Here is a 16,594-nt window from a genome sequence, read left to right on the forward strand (position 1 = left end):
CGCAATAACTTCGTTGACATCAACTCGCGATATCTCATGATTCACGATGCAATAACAGAAATTAATTCGTAGCATCACTCGTAATTTCGTTCGCCTTTACCCAGGCCGACACTACGAGTGATGAACATTGCACTATGCCGTAAGTTTTTAGTCTTTGTCGCAAGGTGCAATTACGTCGCGCCAATGAGCCAGTCGTGACAAAACGCGTCCGTGTTACTCATACATAAAGAACGTCGGCGTAGCGGAAGCGGAAGTGCGCCGCGAAAAGACGTGACTACGAGAGAAATGTCTCGGTCGTACGACCGGTATCTTTGTCACGCAAAATCCTCACTATTACATTTCATACTGCACAACGAGAAAATAAGAAAAAAATTCGACAAAAACTTGTAATTATTTTCTTTTGACTTTACTTATTGAGCTTTTATTAAAAGTTTTTATCTTACATATACATCCTTTAGCTTCTTTCATAAATCAGAACAATATAAATAAATTAAAAGCTATTTTAAGTTACAAATATTACACTTTTTAGATTGAAATTTTATATTTAATGCAAAATATAATTTTGACGGTATAAAATAAAATGTTTAATAAAATAATAATTTAATAAAATTTATAAAATAAAATGTTTCGCTGAAACCATGTATTTTTTCAAGTACAATTTAATGATGGAAATTTGATTAAATATTATTTTAAATCATTTAAGAGGAAAATTGCAATTTAAAATTACACTTTTTTGCATAATTCTTGGTTTCCAACTATTTAAATTAATTTTTTTTAAATTAAATTTTGCAATGTGACGTTTATAATTACTCGATATTGTACAGTGTGAACGACAAAATATTTATATAAATTACTATAACTGAATATATTGTAGTGGATTTTGATTAAATTAACAGACAATGCAAAGAACACGTTTACCTACGACTTATAAGCGTATCCCTTTTTTTCATTCGACGTCACACGTTTTTGCGAAAAAAGATTACAGAAAATATTTAGTGCTCACTCGTGCTTCTTGATCTTCCCAAAAACTACTCGCCGATTTATTCTCGTTTTACATCGTGAAGCAGCGTAAAATGCGTTCGGCAAGTAACGAATTCAATTAATACTGCCTATGATATAATATGAAGTTTGTTTATCGGCAACGATGCCGAAAACACGATTTCGTTTGGTAAATCACTTTGAAACTCTCGATAACATGGCATGAAAGGACGATTCTGTTCGGTCGACTCGGTCGAAACCGTCGTTTGCAGAGAGAAAATTTGCAGCCAGCAATTCACGGTTATTGGTTATCTTTTTGCAAGCAGAGTTTCTTACGATTGAATCGCATTTTCCTGTCGTGTACTATTCTTTTTGTTACAATTCTTCAGATTTAGTGACACAAATTTTATACGCAATCTAGTTAAATAAAGCAATTGCAGGGTTCCTCGCGGCAAAAAACCATTACGCGTATATAATAAATGAGGTATATTATACAATTACAATTCCAATTTTAATTTCTCTCTGCCGAATGATTAATAATTTTCGATTCAATTACGACTATTTATAATTATGTTACATATCTAACATAAAATTACAATAGTCATATGTCAATTTGATTTATTATTCTAAAATTTTGCATTAAATACAATATGGACATTGGTCAAACTTTCTTTGTGTTTTAAAAGTTTTTTTACAGGCACAATATGCGTTATCGAGCGCACTAGTGCCACTAGTGAAGTTAAATCGCACGTCCAACTCATTTTGTGAATAAATATTTGCCATATGCGTGTGCTGTTTGCTCGTATCGAGTGAAACGTATATGACTGAGTTTGCGCGTCAACGTGAATGAGATAGGTATATGAAGGAACTATATTCGTAGATATATATGTCGACAACGTCAAATATAGCATCATCTTTGAACAAAGAGGACAATAATGTTCTAGAAACAAATAAGAAAATAAAGCAATGTAACAAACCTAATTATTAGCAGGTAGATTTAAAACAATTATAAAATATTTCATACGTAAAAAGTTAATTATATTTTCTTTAACAAAAATGGGCAAACGAATCGTAAATTAGAAGGATAAATATTATAACAAAGAGAAATAAAATTATGTACAATCTACTATTCTTAATTACAACTGAAGCAGAAGTCATTAAGAGTTTAATATATAGATATATACAAAGAAAAATACCTTGAAGTATCTTGAAGCTTGTTACATATTTTAATTATAATTGTAATTATATATGACATGGCGCACAATATGTGTAATTTTTACAATATTTATATAAAATAACATTGTTTTGTGCTTTTTACAGGATGAAAAGAACCAAATACTTACGACCAACGCGTGGCTGAAGTTGGTGAGTGAAATTAAGTTTTTTTTTATCTCTTATAAGTTTTTGGAAAAGATACGTTTCCTTAATTACATAACTAAATGTATGTGAATATATATGTAGTTACGTAAACGATAACTATATGCGGTTACGTGCACAGATTCTTCTGTAGCACCTTTTCACAGCTCCATGTTACGTTGGAGCAAATGACACGTTGAAAATGCGTTCGCGGTAATTCTCTCGGCGAAATAGCCAGTTAACAGAAAATCAATAACTACATCAGTTACTTTTCCATCGCCTGCGGTCTTTCCATTTACGAGGATGCGTTGTAATATCGCTGATAAAAAATACATCTGCCGTCGCAGCGCGCATGACGAGACGAAAGCAGCATGAGAAAAGAAAAAATACAATAAAAATTTGAGTGGATGTATCTAGTTATATCCAATAATTATGATCGAAATACAACTCGCATACAACACGAGAAATCAGGAAAGTTCTTGTTTCTGCAACGGATTTTTTCAGAGAGATTTAATTAGGCGATTCTGTCAGATATTTGTATATAGAAAAGTTTTACTTCGTTTATTGTAAGTCAAATTAGAAAAAACTAGTTGAAATTTTTCGTTATATGTTTATTCGCAACTCTCGTCGCAACTACAATTTATTTATTTACTACAGTTTAATTTTAATTCTAACACATTAATATTAAGTAATCTAACTACACACTGTTAAATTCGTAGGTATAATCAAATTATACCTACTCAAGTTGAATCATTTTTAACCATTCTTATAGGTCGCTACTGCTCCTACTCAATGTGTCGTTAATTTAACTAAAACAATGTTAATTTAATTAAACCAATGGAGTTAAAATAATATTATTTTGTTTTAAAATAATAAATTTCGACACACATGATAGTTTTTTAAAAATAACAAAATGTTACCTAATTCAAGGTATTGGTTTAAATTTCATCCTTTGACATTTAACAGTGTAACTTTAGTAAAATTTTATGTCTAATATATAAAGCGCAAAAAATTGCGTTATAATAGTCTCAACGTTACTATTTTATTCATATTAATTACAGACTATGTGCAAACGGAAGAATCTTTACTTATAAGATTAAATCTACGACAGCTGAAGACTTCACTGTTAAATTCGTAGTGTCAAATTATACTCAATTTGAGTCATTTTTAACCAGTCTTATAAGTCGCCATTGCTCCTACTCATACATTACCAATGTCATTAATTTAACTAAAACAATGTTAATTTAACTAAATCTCAACGGAGTTAAAATGATGTAATTTTGAGTTAAAATAATAAATTTTGACATACATGATAATTAAAAATAACAAAATGTTATTTAACTTAAGATATTAGTTTAAAACGTCGCTTTTACGCATAAATAACTCGTGTACTACAGACCGATGAAACAGATTCACAAATTCTTTCGTTATATTATCGATCGGATCGCGTGAGCGAGCAATCAGTAGATCAGAAACGCGAGAACGCGGCATTGTCGGTTCGTCTCCTCGTGCATCGACTACTTCCTTAAGCGAACATCCAGACAACCGTTTCTTCTTTATCTCCCTAAGAAGGTGCTCCGTGTTTCCCTCGGGTACAAAAAAAGAAGGTAAGAGCACAGCACGGGAATAAGAGCGTGAGAATAGACGGGTAAAAGAAGGAGGCTGTAGGTTAGGACGCGATAGGGATGAGTTCGAGAAAATCGAAACGGCAGAAAGATGCACTCTGGAACCGCGTTCTCCAAAAACCTTACTATTTTTCCCTTTCTTCGCGCTTTCTTCTTTTCTTCTATATACTTGTTTCCTTTGGCAGCGAGAGGATAGGCATGTCGAATGCTACTCCTTGTCTCAACATCATTGATCGTGCAATAGGGAATAAAACCGAAGAGAATAGACACGAACTGTTTGTGTGATATACTACCTTGATCAAAAAGTTCCCGGAATTTATTTAGAAAATGCAAAATACAAGTTTATTCATCAATATTAATATTGTCCCCTTCGAAGTACTCCCCATCGACTGCAACGCACTTATGCCAGCGCTTGATCCAATCCTCGAAACATTTTTTATACTCGGTGTTCGGTATGGCCATCAGAGCCGTCTTCGATTTTTCCATTATCTCCTCTCGGCTGCTAAAACGCGTTCCCCGTAGTGGTTTTTTTATTCGATTGAACAGAAAGAAGTCGCAGGGAGCCAAATCAGGTGAATTCGATGGCTGTTGGATGGTATTCGTTCCGTTCTTGGTCAAAAAGTTGCGGATAATGATGGCATTAACGCACAATGGTCAAAAAATTGCGGATAATGATGGCATTAACGCACAATGCCATCATTATCCGCAACTTTCTGACCAAGAACGGAACGAATACCATCCAACAGCCATCGAATTCACCTGATTTGGCTCCCTGCGACTTCTTTCTGTTCAATCGAATAAAAAAACCACTACGGGGAACGCGTTTTAGCAGCCGAGAGGAGATAATGGAAAAATCGAAGACGGCTCTGATGGCCATACCGAACACCGAGTATAAAAAATGTTTCGAGGATTGGATCAAGCGCTGGCATAAGTGCGTTGCAGTCGATGGGGAGTACTTCGAAGGGGACAATATTAATATTGATGAATAAACTTGTATTTTGCATTTTCTAAATAAATTCCGAGAACTTTTTGATCAAGGTAGTATGTCACAGTCGAGTCTTTGAAAAGCTAAAGTTTGATGAATCTATTGGGAATACGTGATATATTTAAATGTATTCTGGTTATCATCTCTTTTTTTTTACCGCAGCATTTGGTCGCGCTGATGCGTCAAACCGCCTGCCTGCAAGTAAATTATCTTTTATGCGGTTGGCGGACGGTGATTAATTATTTACTCTGTTTGCGTTCAGCGTCTATGGACGCGAGATAATCCGGCTGGACTTTTTCATTGCGAGCTTTTCGCGAGTTTCGTTCATGGCTCCTGAAAAAGCCAGTACACATCCTGGCTGTAATTAATTTGAGATTTTACGATATCAACGGGGCGCTTCAGTGTCTCCCCCGTTGCTATAATTCTTATCCTGTTCGTATATCACGTAGTGTCGATATTATCCTGTGAGTTTATAGCTTTATTGTCTTCAAGAAATTGATTTCTGATGAAGAGAAACGTCTCTCTTTTACCTCTTGTGTGCTTTCACTTTGATAAATCTTACATCTTCTTCTTTTTTTTATTTTGTTCTTTACTCTTTTTCTTCCTTCTTTTATTCGTATAGAGTCCAATTGTATCTTTTTTATGATATTGCTTTTTTGCTCAAATTATTCTGCCGCTAAAAAGAACAGTTGAAAAAATCATAGACAGCTGCTAGATTCTTCTTGGTAATGTTGAGCAAAAAGAGAGAAAAAGAGAGAGGAGAGTGCCCATAAAAGTTGCTTCATCCTCAATTCATTAGCGCCGGAGCTTTCAACGTTGTATCTTGATTCTCTTAATTTTATAGATACATCTTTATATATGGAATAAATTCATAATACCAATTTTAATTAGAATTTTCATCATCCTTAAATGCGGCAATACGAGATATGTTCAGTAGAAAGGGTAGAAAGACAATACGAATTTCAAAATGGTGTTGTTAAAGCTTAAGTTGAAATGAAGGATTCATCCTCGTCCCATCAGTTAAGACGGAGCTATTACTTACCGCATAAACCACCTTCAAGATAGTCAATCAAAACTTTCAAATTTACTGAGGTAAAAATGGAATTTTAGAGCAGTACTTGGCAACAGCTTCATATGCATTATGACAGCACATTTACGTATTTAATGGCTATGCGATAGACGTTATTTCGCTATTACTGCTGATGAACGTAAATATATAATGACAGCATCTTTTATATATTAGGAAAATAACCAAAATATATACATACATATACATACACATATGCATGTATAATCTATTTCTGAGTACCATCGTTTAGCTTCGCTAAGTCGCTATCTCAATATGTAGTGTTCACAAACACGCAAGAAAACGTGATGTTGCAAGTAGCACTCTTATAAAATTTGTTATTTATCAAGCCGGACTCTTTCAGTTTGTTGAATAATTTATTGACAGATAGCCGATACGCAGCTGCGGTTTCGAGGATAGGTTAATAATATAATGCACTTTACTCGCGAATTCATATCGGAGCAGCGCGTATGGATCGAGGTAATATTAATCGACGTCCCAAATCTACATGAGGAACGAACATGTCGACTGTAATAAAAAGTAGATATTTCTTAGCATAATAGACCTTTTAAAAAAATTCTTACGTCGATTTGTCACGTTAGCCCAATTTATTAGATATAAATTAATTTAATTCTAAATTTAATTAACGAGTCGCTTAATGTTTTACCTTAAGATAATTTACTAACTGCAGCCATCTTGAATTGATTGACGTCAAGAAGCAAGAAAGTATATCATGAAAATTCTTGCAACGGACATTAAAATAAAAATGTTTTTCAATAAAAAATAACGTTTGTAATCGATAGAACAGACTTATAAAATATACCGAAAACTTCTTTTTTGTGTGGGTAATCAATAAATAACTCACATATGTCGAATTGTGTCTATAAATCGAGGACAAAAACAAGCTATTTGACAGCTGCCGAATTGAAATAAATATTTGCTATTACATATTAAATTATAACAAAATGGAAGTCTTTGATATATTTTAATGATATTTTAAATTGTTTTAAACATAAATATGAAAACGCTGCGCTAAATTGAAAAATGACGCTATAAGTTGCAAGAATAATTTAGTTTTTCAACGTTATTTTTCACGCCTTGTAATTCACAATTTTACAGTAGGGGAGTCTGAATAGATTTATAACATTAAACTTTTTGTAACTAAGCTTGCATAAAATCAACTGAAAATTCGATTCATGTTACTTACTAGCGCCTCAAACATTTCTCTCTAAAAATATAATGATGTAACAAGTTCATCATTTTTTCACTATCTTCTCTATTATACGTAACTGAAAAAAGTGACGATAATTTTAGAATACAATATCCGCTCGTATCATTTGCGGGCAAACAGTTAGGCGAGAGACACGAAAGAGCACTTTTACTCTTGGCGGGCCGAGATATACAACTTCGGATTCCAAGCGGCGCCGCGGCGTCCTCGATTGCCGGGAATAACGTAGTTGCGACACGACGATAAAGTGTCCAAATAATTGCACGTGCATGCGCATCCTCGACTCGCCGGGAACGAGATCAGCGGCGATATCAGTTGCCTTTGCGTGCGAGCACAAAGGACCGACGAAGGCCCGACGAAATGGGAAGGCAAGAGAGGAAGCGAGGAGGCTGCCACACGTAACATCATCACGTACGAATATGTCGCTCGCGTGTTGGCACGATGTAGCAGCACTAAAATGTACGGAGTCGAGAACGTTGTCGCGACACTCACGTTTCAGCGCGAGGAACGTCACCGCTACATCATGCCTCTCGTTGCGCTAGCATTTTAGATCAACCGCTTCGTTGTGAGTAACCGAGAACGTAGAAGCAGCTAGTTACGTTTGAATCTTGTAGCGAGAAAGAGCAATTAATCCGTTGAATATCTATCTACAAATTTATACTTTCACTGTAAATTTATATGGGTATTTATACGGAGTATTTATACGGAGCAATCTTTATTGCATATGATAGCAGCATAATGTACGGTGATTTAAAATAAAGTTTTTAAAATAAAGTTTTTTCTACGAGTCGTCGGATTTTTGATGCGTTAAAATTTTTATTGCTTATGTCTATATAAGTTATGCTCCAATGTTATTTCCAATTGATATCTCGAATAATTTGTGTTGTTTGATTAGCAATATCGAGTGCCCGTTGACAATTCTCGAACGAGTCCAGGAAAATTGCGGCCACGCCTCTTTGTCTTCACAGTCAAGCTGAGGTACTTAGAAAATTGAGCGAATAATTCTTAAAGTGAAGTAGCCAGATAATATATTAGGATAAAGTAGGAAAGAGAACACGAAATGGGTTGCTAGTCAGATTAAATTAAAACTTGGATTACAGTCCAAAGACGGAGATAGCGAGCTTGTTCGCGTAATATTTTATTACATTGGTCGGTATTTTCTTGAATTTATCTTTATTATCTCCGTTTATCTCAAAAAGCGCAGTCAAGCATTGTTAGCCAAGAATTAAATATTTCCATAATTACATGATAGAGATGCAGGTAATGACGTTTTGACGATTTCACCGTGATAACAATATTAATTAGATAACAATATTAGATTATTATCCTTCTGATGAGATGAATACAGCATACAGCAGATATAAATAACATTTTGTTTGTAATTTATATATTCTGTCAAATTTAAATTTACTCAAATTTCGCTGTTCTTATCATACATCTCTTGATCGTGATTCTGATGGACCATTCGAGTTCCATTCCGAGATCCGATTTCGGAGTCGGTAAATCAACTGTCAGTAGGTCGGCATCAAAGTTTATCTTGATAAATGCCCTTGCGGACAACTCAGTGGAAAAAAAAGAGAGGAAACCCTGAAAGCGACCCTCGGGAGAACCACACGAAAGTACCGATAATTATCTCTCTTCCATTCTGCCCTTTCAATCTGGCCCTGTACCTCGGTCGGGATCCGACATCTTTTTCTCCGCGTTCATTCGATATTCAGTGTCGAGAGCTAGCAATTTTGGTTCACAAACCTCTTGTTGTGCACCTACACTTCATGGATTGTGTAGGACATAGGAGATAGATAGGTATACAATCGTAAAAGAATATTCTCGGAATAAAAGAACTGTTTTAAAGTTGAAATGTGATGATTTTCCTCTCTGTTATATATAGAACTCAAATAGAGAGGTATGATCTATCTAGGAGAATGCACACTCCTAAAAATAGTATTTGATAAGTAAGAAACAAATTATATGTATATATATATGTAACAAATTTTGATTGCTGTATTTTTTCTGAGTTTTGGCTTAGAACTTTCATATAATTCAGGAAGCTGAATTCGCCTGTGCACATAAAGTAAAAATTCGAACGCCGATCGAATTTTCGCATGTAGTATCTTGTGCAACATAAAAAGTAAACAAATATGCAATAATGTTCTCTGTGCTGAGGTGTCTAACTTTTATCGCCACGGGAAAATATAATAAAAGAAGCGGAGGAAAATTAATGGAATATCCAGGAACCGCTATCTCGCGGCATTGTAATTTTAGCTTTTTAATCTCGGGTGCAGACACGACGTCGATCGCATTATGGCGATCCTTCGGCGAAAGACGTGAAAGGAATCGGTAAAAGTCCTGGATCCATTTATCATGCTGAATCAGACTATATCTTGCGCTCCTCTACAGCTTGACAGATATATATATATATATATATATATACATATAATATACTTTTATATATATGTACATACACATATAGGATGTACATATATTTTAGAATGAAAGTCAGAATGGAAAAGGCGATTCCTTGAACACGATAAAAGGTAGGATTTACCGCTACATTTTACCAGTTCTTAATAGTCAGTCTTTACTTTGTGAATCTCTGTCAATTTATAAGTCATAAAGAATTCGCGGTGGACAGATGAAATACGGACATAAAAGATTAGAGCTAAAGTACAGCGAATAAAATTAAAATAAAAGCTACATAGATCTACAAGGCAATTCTTCGATGTAAATCTCGAATAATTTCTAAAATCTATTATAATGTACTTTTTAAATAATTAATTTAATTATTTCACCAGCAGAAAGATATTTGAATCAAGTTGTCACTATAAAGAGACTAAATTGCTTGAATGATTGAGTCAAACTGGTCTAAGAAATTGATTAAAGAATACATAGACGAGAGGTCGGCTAGGAACTCAGAACACTCCATATAATCTGACACGGCATTTATTCGCGCGACTCGTATTCACGAGGACATATGTTGCTTCCGGACAGCCACACATTCCCGCACTCGTTGCCTATTGCGAGGCGAAATAATTCGCGCGCGTTAATGGTTTTCACGGCATTTGAATCGTTGAGTGTCACAACGGTGATACATTAATCCACCTAACGATTCCCTTGGCCAATTTCCGCGTAGCCGGCGATAAATTTTAATGTCGTGTTAACGGGCATCGCACTCCTGTTGTCGCATTATCAAGTATGCTTGCCGTGGGTGTCGCGAAATTGCACTGTTATGGTTTGTCGTTAAGCTTGCGTCGCTCACGTAATGCTACGCGTAATCGCAGACAATTAATCACTGTTACAGACGATAGCTCAGCATTTTGCCTAGCACTCGCTCGCTCGGTACTTCCTTTCCGTTTTACTGGCGACGTGATAAAGTGTACAACGGTATATTTCTCTCTTCTCAATTGCAGTGTGCCATCAATAAGATCGCTCTTTACTATTGCCAGAATTTGCTCGTCATTGGCTAAAATGACGTACAATTCATTCTTTTTCTCATTCGATCCTCTTCTCATTTTATGTCTTCTCATTTTATTTTTCTTGTTTTTTTGTTTTTTTTAATAGGAAAGCTCATATTAATATCATGCGAACATCTTAGCTAGCTTTATATGAGCTTCATTTAAGAGTTTTTATACACGTAATTACTAGATAAAAAGAGCTACCTGCGTGTACTCCGCCGGTAGCTATGAAAGCAACAACGATAAGATCTTTCGGCATCGTTCTGATTCAATCCATCAGGAAAAAGAAATTGGTTCATCTACCTTTACCGCGGTAAAACGTGGCAGCGAGAAAACTGCTAAGTCATAACTGAGCATCAATTTATACTCTCGCCGAGCACCCGCAAAGTATCTTACGCGAGGTATCGTTACGCGATGGCGACTCGCCAAGTAAAAGCGCCACGGAATCAAATGCTTTTACGACTTGCTCCCGCGTTTTGTGAGATACACCTACGCGAGTTCGACTATTTCGCTTGTTCGTGGAAATACTATGTCGTGCAAAGCATGAGCGATTACGTCGACCACTCGATTCTAGAATGTCAAAGTCTTATTTAGAACGTACGTGTTATCCTTCTGACTTAAATCCTATGGCCTGTATGTAAATCGTAGCTCGCAAATAACGATAGAAATTTCGAATTACATGGATGATGAAAAAAGAAAATGGAAAGCCCCTGTTTTCTTCTCTGCATTTCGTGGTGCAGCGTTCCGGATGTGGGCGTCGGAGCATTAAACACAAGCTTGGCGGATTCTGGAATATAAATCAAGCGGTAGATAGGTAGGTAGGTAGGTAGGTAGGTAGGTAGGTAGATAGGCGCGGGCGTGAGCTGGATATCGAATTCATTTTCAAGATCGCGCGGTATCGAAAATATGTGGAAAACGGAAGGCGGTTGCGATTGTGTTGAGACAAACGTAGCAACAGGTTTTAACAGAAATCCTTATCGCTTGGTTGTCACATAAATTCCATTTTGCTGTAACGGCCCAATTGTTTCGTCTATTATTTTACCTACTGTTCGTGTTCGATTGTCTCGATTGTCGCGGTGACATTCGGCAGGACTGGTACAGGATGATCTCCTCGACAGTGAACTCATTTCGTAAGTGATTAAGTCGGAAGTTCGTTTGATGGACTTTTGATTGGCTACCGCGCGAGTACTCAGTGAATTCCAGTGTGCCCGACAATTAGCGGAGGAAAGTCGAGGAAGATAGACGATACCGTAATCTTTGTTAAGGCAGGTTTTGAATTCCATTCCGGGATGCGCTTGTATTATATGTTCTGAGAAAATGGGAACAAAAATGAAAACGACAATAAGAGTCGTGGTCGTCGTACTCAATTAGTTGTGGTTTTCAAGGTAAATACATACACATATATAACAGATTACTCTTAGTTTGCTTCACAATATTTCGCCATTAAATTGAAAGACAAGAAATAAAATTTGTACATTTTATACTATATTCCTTTTTTTTATCTTATTTATGGCATAATAACTTATCTCCGTATTTACTTTCTTATTTTTATTTATTTATTATACTTTTTATTTTTATTTATTGTATTGTTTGTGTCAGCAACTCAAGCCGCGTATTTTATTAATTTAATATACGGCTGATGAAGACATACGACTGTCGAAACGCTTCACTTATTAGTTTTTTTTTGTTAGAAGATAATAAATTATTTATTTAACACTTTAACATTCATATTCGCTCGTTTATTGGTCCACACGACCTTTTCATATTGCTTTGCAAATGTGAGCTTGATTCTCATTTACATTAAGAAATAAAATGTATGTAAAATACACATCGCGATATGACAGAGATACTAAAAAAGTATTAACAATAGTGAAAACTTTTTAAAACAATAGAAAACTTTTTAATTAATTATTATAATACGCGAAATGAAGTGGATTGGAGTATATTTGATACGCAAGGAAATAAATACATCAGACAGTTCATACATATTCACATGTAGAGGTATACAAATTCAACGGATATGCAAATCTGTTGCTCCAGGAGTACAAAAGTTTAAGTAGCATGGCGGTTATTTATCAGTTCGCTGCAGTTTCCTGAGTCTCTAGTTCCTGCAGAGTCCTCTTTTTCATTGGGAGATGCGACCGTAAAAATTTGCTCGCGATATATATTTTCATTTAAAATTACATCTCATTTTTTAAAATTTTTTTTTCGTCTAACGTGTCGCCGGCGCAGTTTATCGCGCTATTCTTCTCGACAGCCGATAGCTGTTGTTGAGAACTTTATTCCCCTCGCGTCCGACTTATAACGCACATAATTCCTCGTTGTACCTTTATATCTCACGGCAGGAGTAAGTCCGGCGTAAAAAGGCGCGACTTTCAATAAAGTATCGCTGCGTATCTGAAAAATATTTTACGAATGAAATAAATTGCCGTCTCATCGGCATTACCATCTGTTTCTCTGGCGCGGAAATGAAATATACATAGACAACGTTATGCTCGGACAAAAATTTGCATATTTCGTAGATTCATTGCATGGCAGAAAGTTTTTATATCACGATACGCGGAACGGCCACGATGCATCAAACGCGAGATGTAATATTGTGCGCGCGACGCTCGTAACGAGTAACGACCCAAGATGGGCGCACACATTTTATATTCTCCTGCGATATGAATAATAAAATATTTGCGAATGAGCGAACAAAATTTTTAGGGCGTTTCTGCCGTCACAACGACGCGATGTATGGCGAGTATATGGAGAGAAGAGTGAATAGAATGATGGGCAGCTGAGCTGCTTGCCAGCTTGTCAAATAAGCAAACACAATGACGGGCAGAAATATTAAAGTCCCGACCGAGCGACTATTTTTTAATAGCACCGTCCATTTTTTTATAATAACGGATGTAACTCTCTTTGGCTGATGAAAGTTTTAATGGAAGCAATCCCAAACATAAAAGATTAAATTGTTATTTTTGGTTATATTTCAAGCCATGTTCATCCGATGACACAGGAATATTCATCAGGAACGTCAGTACTTGATGACATTGATTTGCCATTAATACAAGATCGCGAAATCATCCTGCAGATTCACGGTTTTTGCGATAAACGTGGCGCTGTGCGCGCTTCCGCGTGCTGACACTAGGAAGAACTATGTGCTATCCAACAAGCTAGAGTAGCTATAGACAAACAACAATAAAAAGCCTTCTAGGAGCATGTTTATGTCGACGCGAGCCTATTTATCCGACTATCGGTTAACGATCGACGATGCCGTTCAGCAGCCCCAGAGGAGACCGATAATACACGGCCGACCAGCAAAGATGCGTTTATCACTCGCTTACCAAGGGGTAACTCCGTTTGATTCTTTGTAACGACTGCTACCGCCGGTGAATTACGTTTATAGCCTGGCAGAGACACTAAACGTGCGTCTTCAGAGGACACGCCATGTATCTACGTGAATTTCGCGTACTTCTCGCGGTTGATTACATGTGGGACGTCTCCCATATTCATCACGTTTCTACTTGCTCTTGGATAAATTTGAGGTAGACCTTAATTTATTTGCGAGAACTTGATTATGCTTCTTAATGTTCAATTTCAATGAGATGAAAAGAAGATTCAAATAGTTTGCTTTCTTTGCAAAAGCTTCCTATATTTTTTACGATCTTTAACTATAAAGATAAGTTCTATTATTGCATCACATATCTAAAGTTTGTTCAAATCTCTCATAAATATCTTTTTATGTTCAAATTTTGTTCACATCTCTCTCAAAATATTGCACGTAATATAATTAAAAAATTATTGTTGAAATATTACAAGTCAACTTTGTGAAGTTTACGAGTGTAGCATGTACATCCGTTGTAAATTATCTTATAGTGTGTAATCAGTATTGTATTTCTATACGGGACAGTCGGGACAGATTAACCCTTAATCGGCACTTGGATAAATAGTCTAGCATAAATTCCCTAAAGAAGGGTTTAACCTTTTTTAAGTATTTTTTCTTCTTTTGAAAGCTACTATAGACAATGTGCACGAGGTTTTTTTTACAGGACGAACGCGGCTGATTTATATATTTCTAGCAAGCAATGTCTCGGCGGAGTTCCACGGGAACGAAAACATACGGCAATTCTGGATAATCGAATCTATTCTCTGATATCGAAAGCGATCGACATGCGTCACTGAAAAACACATAAAATAGGATTTAATCTCTCGTACCGTTATATATTATATGTTCTACAAAAGCCATCACTGTGCAATAATAGCTTTTCATTCCGCTGATGCAACGTTCGGCATTCGAAAATAGCGCGGAATTGGAGGGCAGTAAAAAAACTTACAACGTTACATTTTTCCCGATAAAATGTCCATCCAACTACTTCTCATTTTTTTTTCAAACCAGCTCGCCACTCGTGTCATTATGTGGAAATTGAAAGTATCGACATAGGCGCAACAAAACCGTTCATTACGACGCGAGATCCCGTAAAACGATGGCCTGGCATTGTCACGTGCCCGCGCGTGTTTCTACAAAGCAATTCCAATTTGTGGGACATACGCAAACGGGCATAGCTCGTCAATGAATGCCTTTACGTATACGCTCGCATGCATCTTTAACGAATCGCGCGGCGATAAATGCGAGTTCAAGTTCGAGAGTGTTTAATGATGATCACGTTCGTTGGGCACAGCATCACTGCGATTGCGTCGTATCTGGAGAGAGAAAAACCACACACACCCGCATATATATGTATATATATATATACACATACACACATACATACAAGGAGCAACGTTTACTCGGGATAGCATCCTTCCTATCTATCTAATCTCCGCAAAGTGCATTCGCTCACTCGCATTAACCCTATAGCTTCCGGCTTGACTCTATCGCGCTCAGCATCGACCTGATCCTTGGAAGTGCGTACCCCGACACACACGCACGCAAATACGCAGAAACACATACGTATCATAACATTCAGCATAATCTTCCTCCAACTCCAGTCGGCATTAGCATAGATTTACCTGTGAGATACGATGCGTAGAATGGTAAACCCTATTTGATCTTCCTCATTTGCGCTAATATGAAGGCACGAAAAGCGTAAATTCGGTGACGATGATGGATTATTGAATCGATATAAACAAAGCATGTGATTATAATGAGGTACAACTGATGTATGTATGTCTTCCAATTAACTTGATTGACATTCAACTCTTTGACGCACTAACATAATTCGAGTCGTTATCGAATTCGAATGCACTTGCACAGCATAGATAAATACAAAAAAATCTGTGCTTTTCTATCATTATTAGGATAGAATGCAAAGAGAGAGAGAGAGAGAGAGATGGTGGTTAATAATAAAGATTTGGGAATATAATGATTAAAAAAATAATTACGTATTATAACATATAATCATTACTGGCTTTATCCGTGCATGCCTCTCCCTTTTGCCGAAAGAAACACGTGCGTGTGCGCGCTTATAACCCTATAACTTCGCTCATATTCGAGGCCTGCAATTGAGGTTCTTGATGTCATGAGAAGCTCTCATGATCGAAACCACAAAGAGGCCACCTGGTCGCTATATGTGTATCATATATGTGTACATATTGAATATCAGATGATAACCGAATTATAGTCACACACACTCTAAAATCATACACATTTTAAATACAGTTCCATACTTCATGAGGGATAACATTTATTTTTCATGAAGTATGGAACTGTTATTTAAAAATTTTGAAGAAAAGATAAATCTAATTTCCGTCGTCATTGATGCAAATATGTCATTTCGATATAATGTGATGCTCACTTTTTTTTAAATAATTTATTTTCTTGCAAAGCAATACGATTTGCTGAATGAGCATAAAGCTGCGTCGAGATAAGAAGCTTAGATGGTCGAGGTTAATGGAGATTTGCGTTCATAAAATGTG

At 36.2% G+C, this 16,594-nt stretch overlaps 1 protein-coding gene across 5 annotated transcripts in view; it reads left to right on the forward strand.

Moving 5' to 3' along the window:
• Positions 1–16,594, forward strand: part of LOC112464271 (neuronal acetylcholine receptor subunit alpha-7) — a 218,458-nt gene that overhangs the window by 68,370 nt on the left and 133,494 nt on the right. For all 5 annotated transcript variants that reach the window (XM_025031153.1, XM_025031157.1, XM_025031154.1 and 2 more), the window contains exon 4: positions 2,299–2,343. In XM_025031153.1, coding sequence (XP_024886921.1) covers positions 2,299–2,343 — 45 coding nt within the window. The remainder of the gene's footprint in view (positions 1–2,298; positions 2,344–16,594) is intronic.

The sequence above is a fragment of the Temnothorax curvispinosus genome, unplaced genomic scaffold (genome assembly GCF_003070985.1).
Source record: "Temnothorax curvispinosus isolate PA1 unplaced genomic scaffold, ASM307098v1 QBEX01014078.1, whole genome shotgun sequence".
Lineage (NCBI taxonomy): Eukaryota > Metazoa > Arthropoda > Insecta > Hymenoptera > Formicidae > Temnothorax > Temnothorax curvispinosus.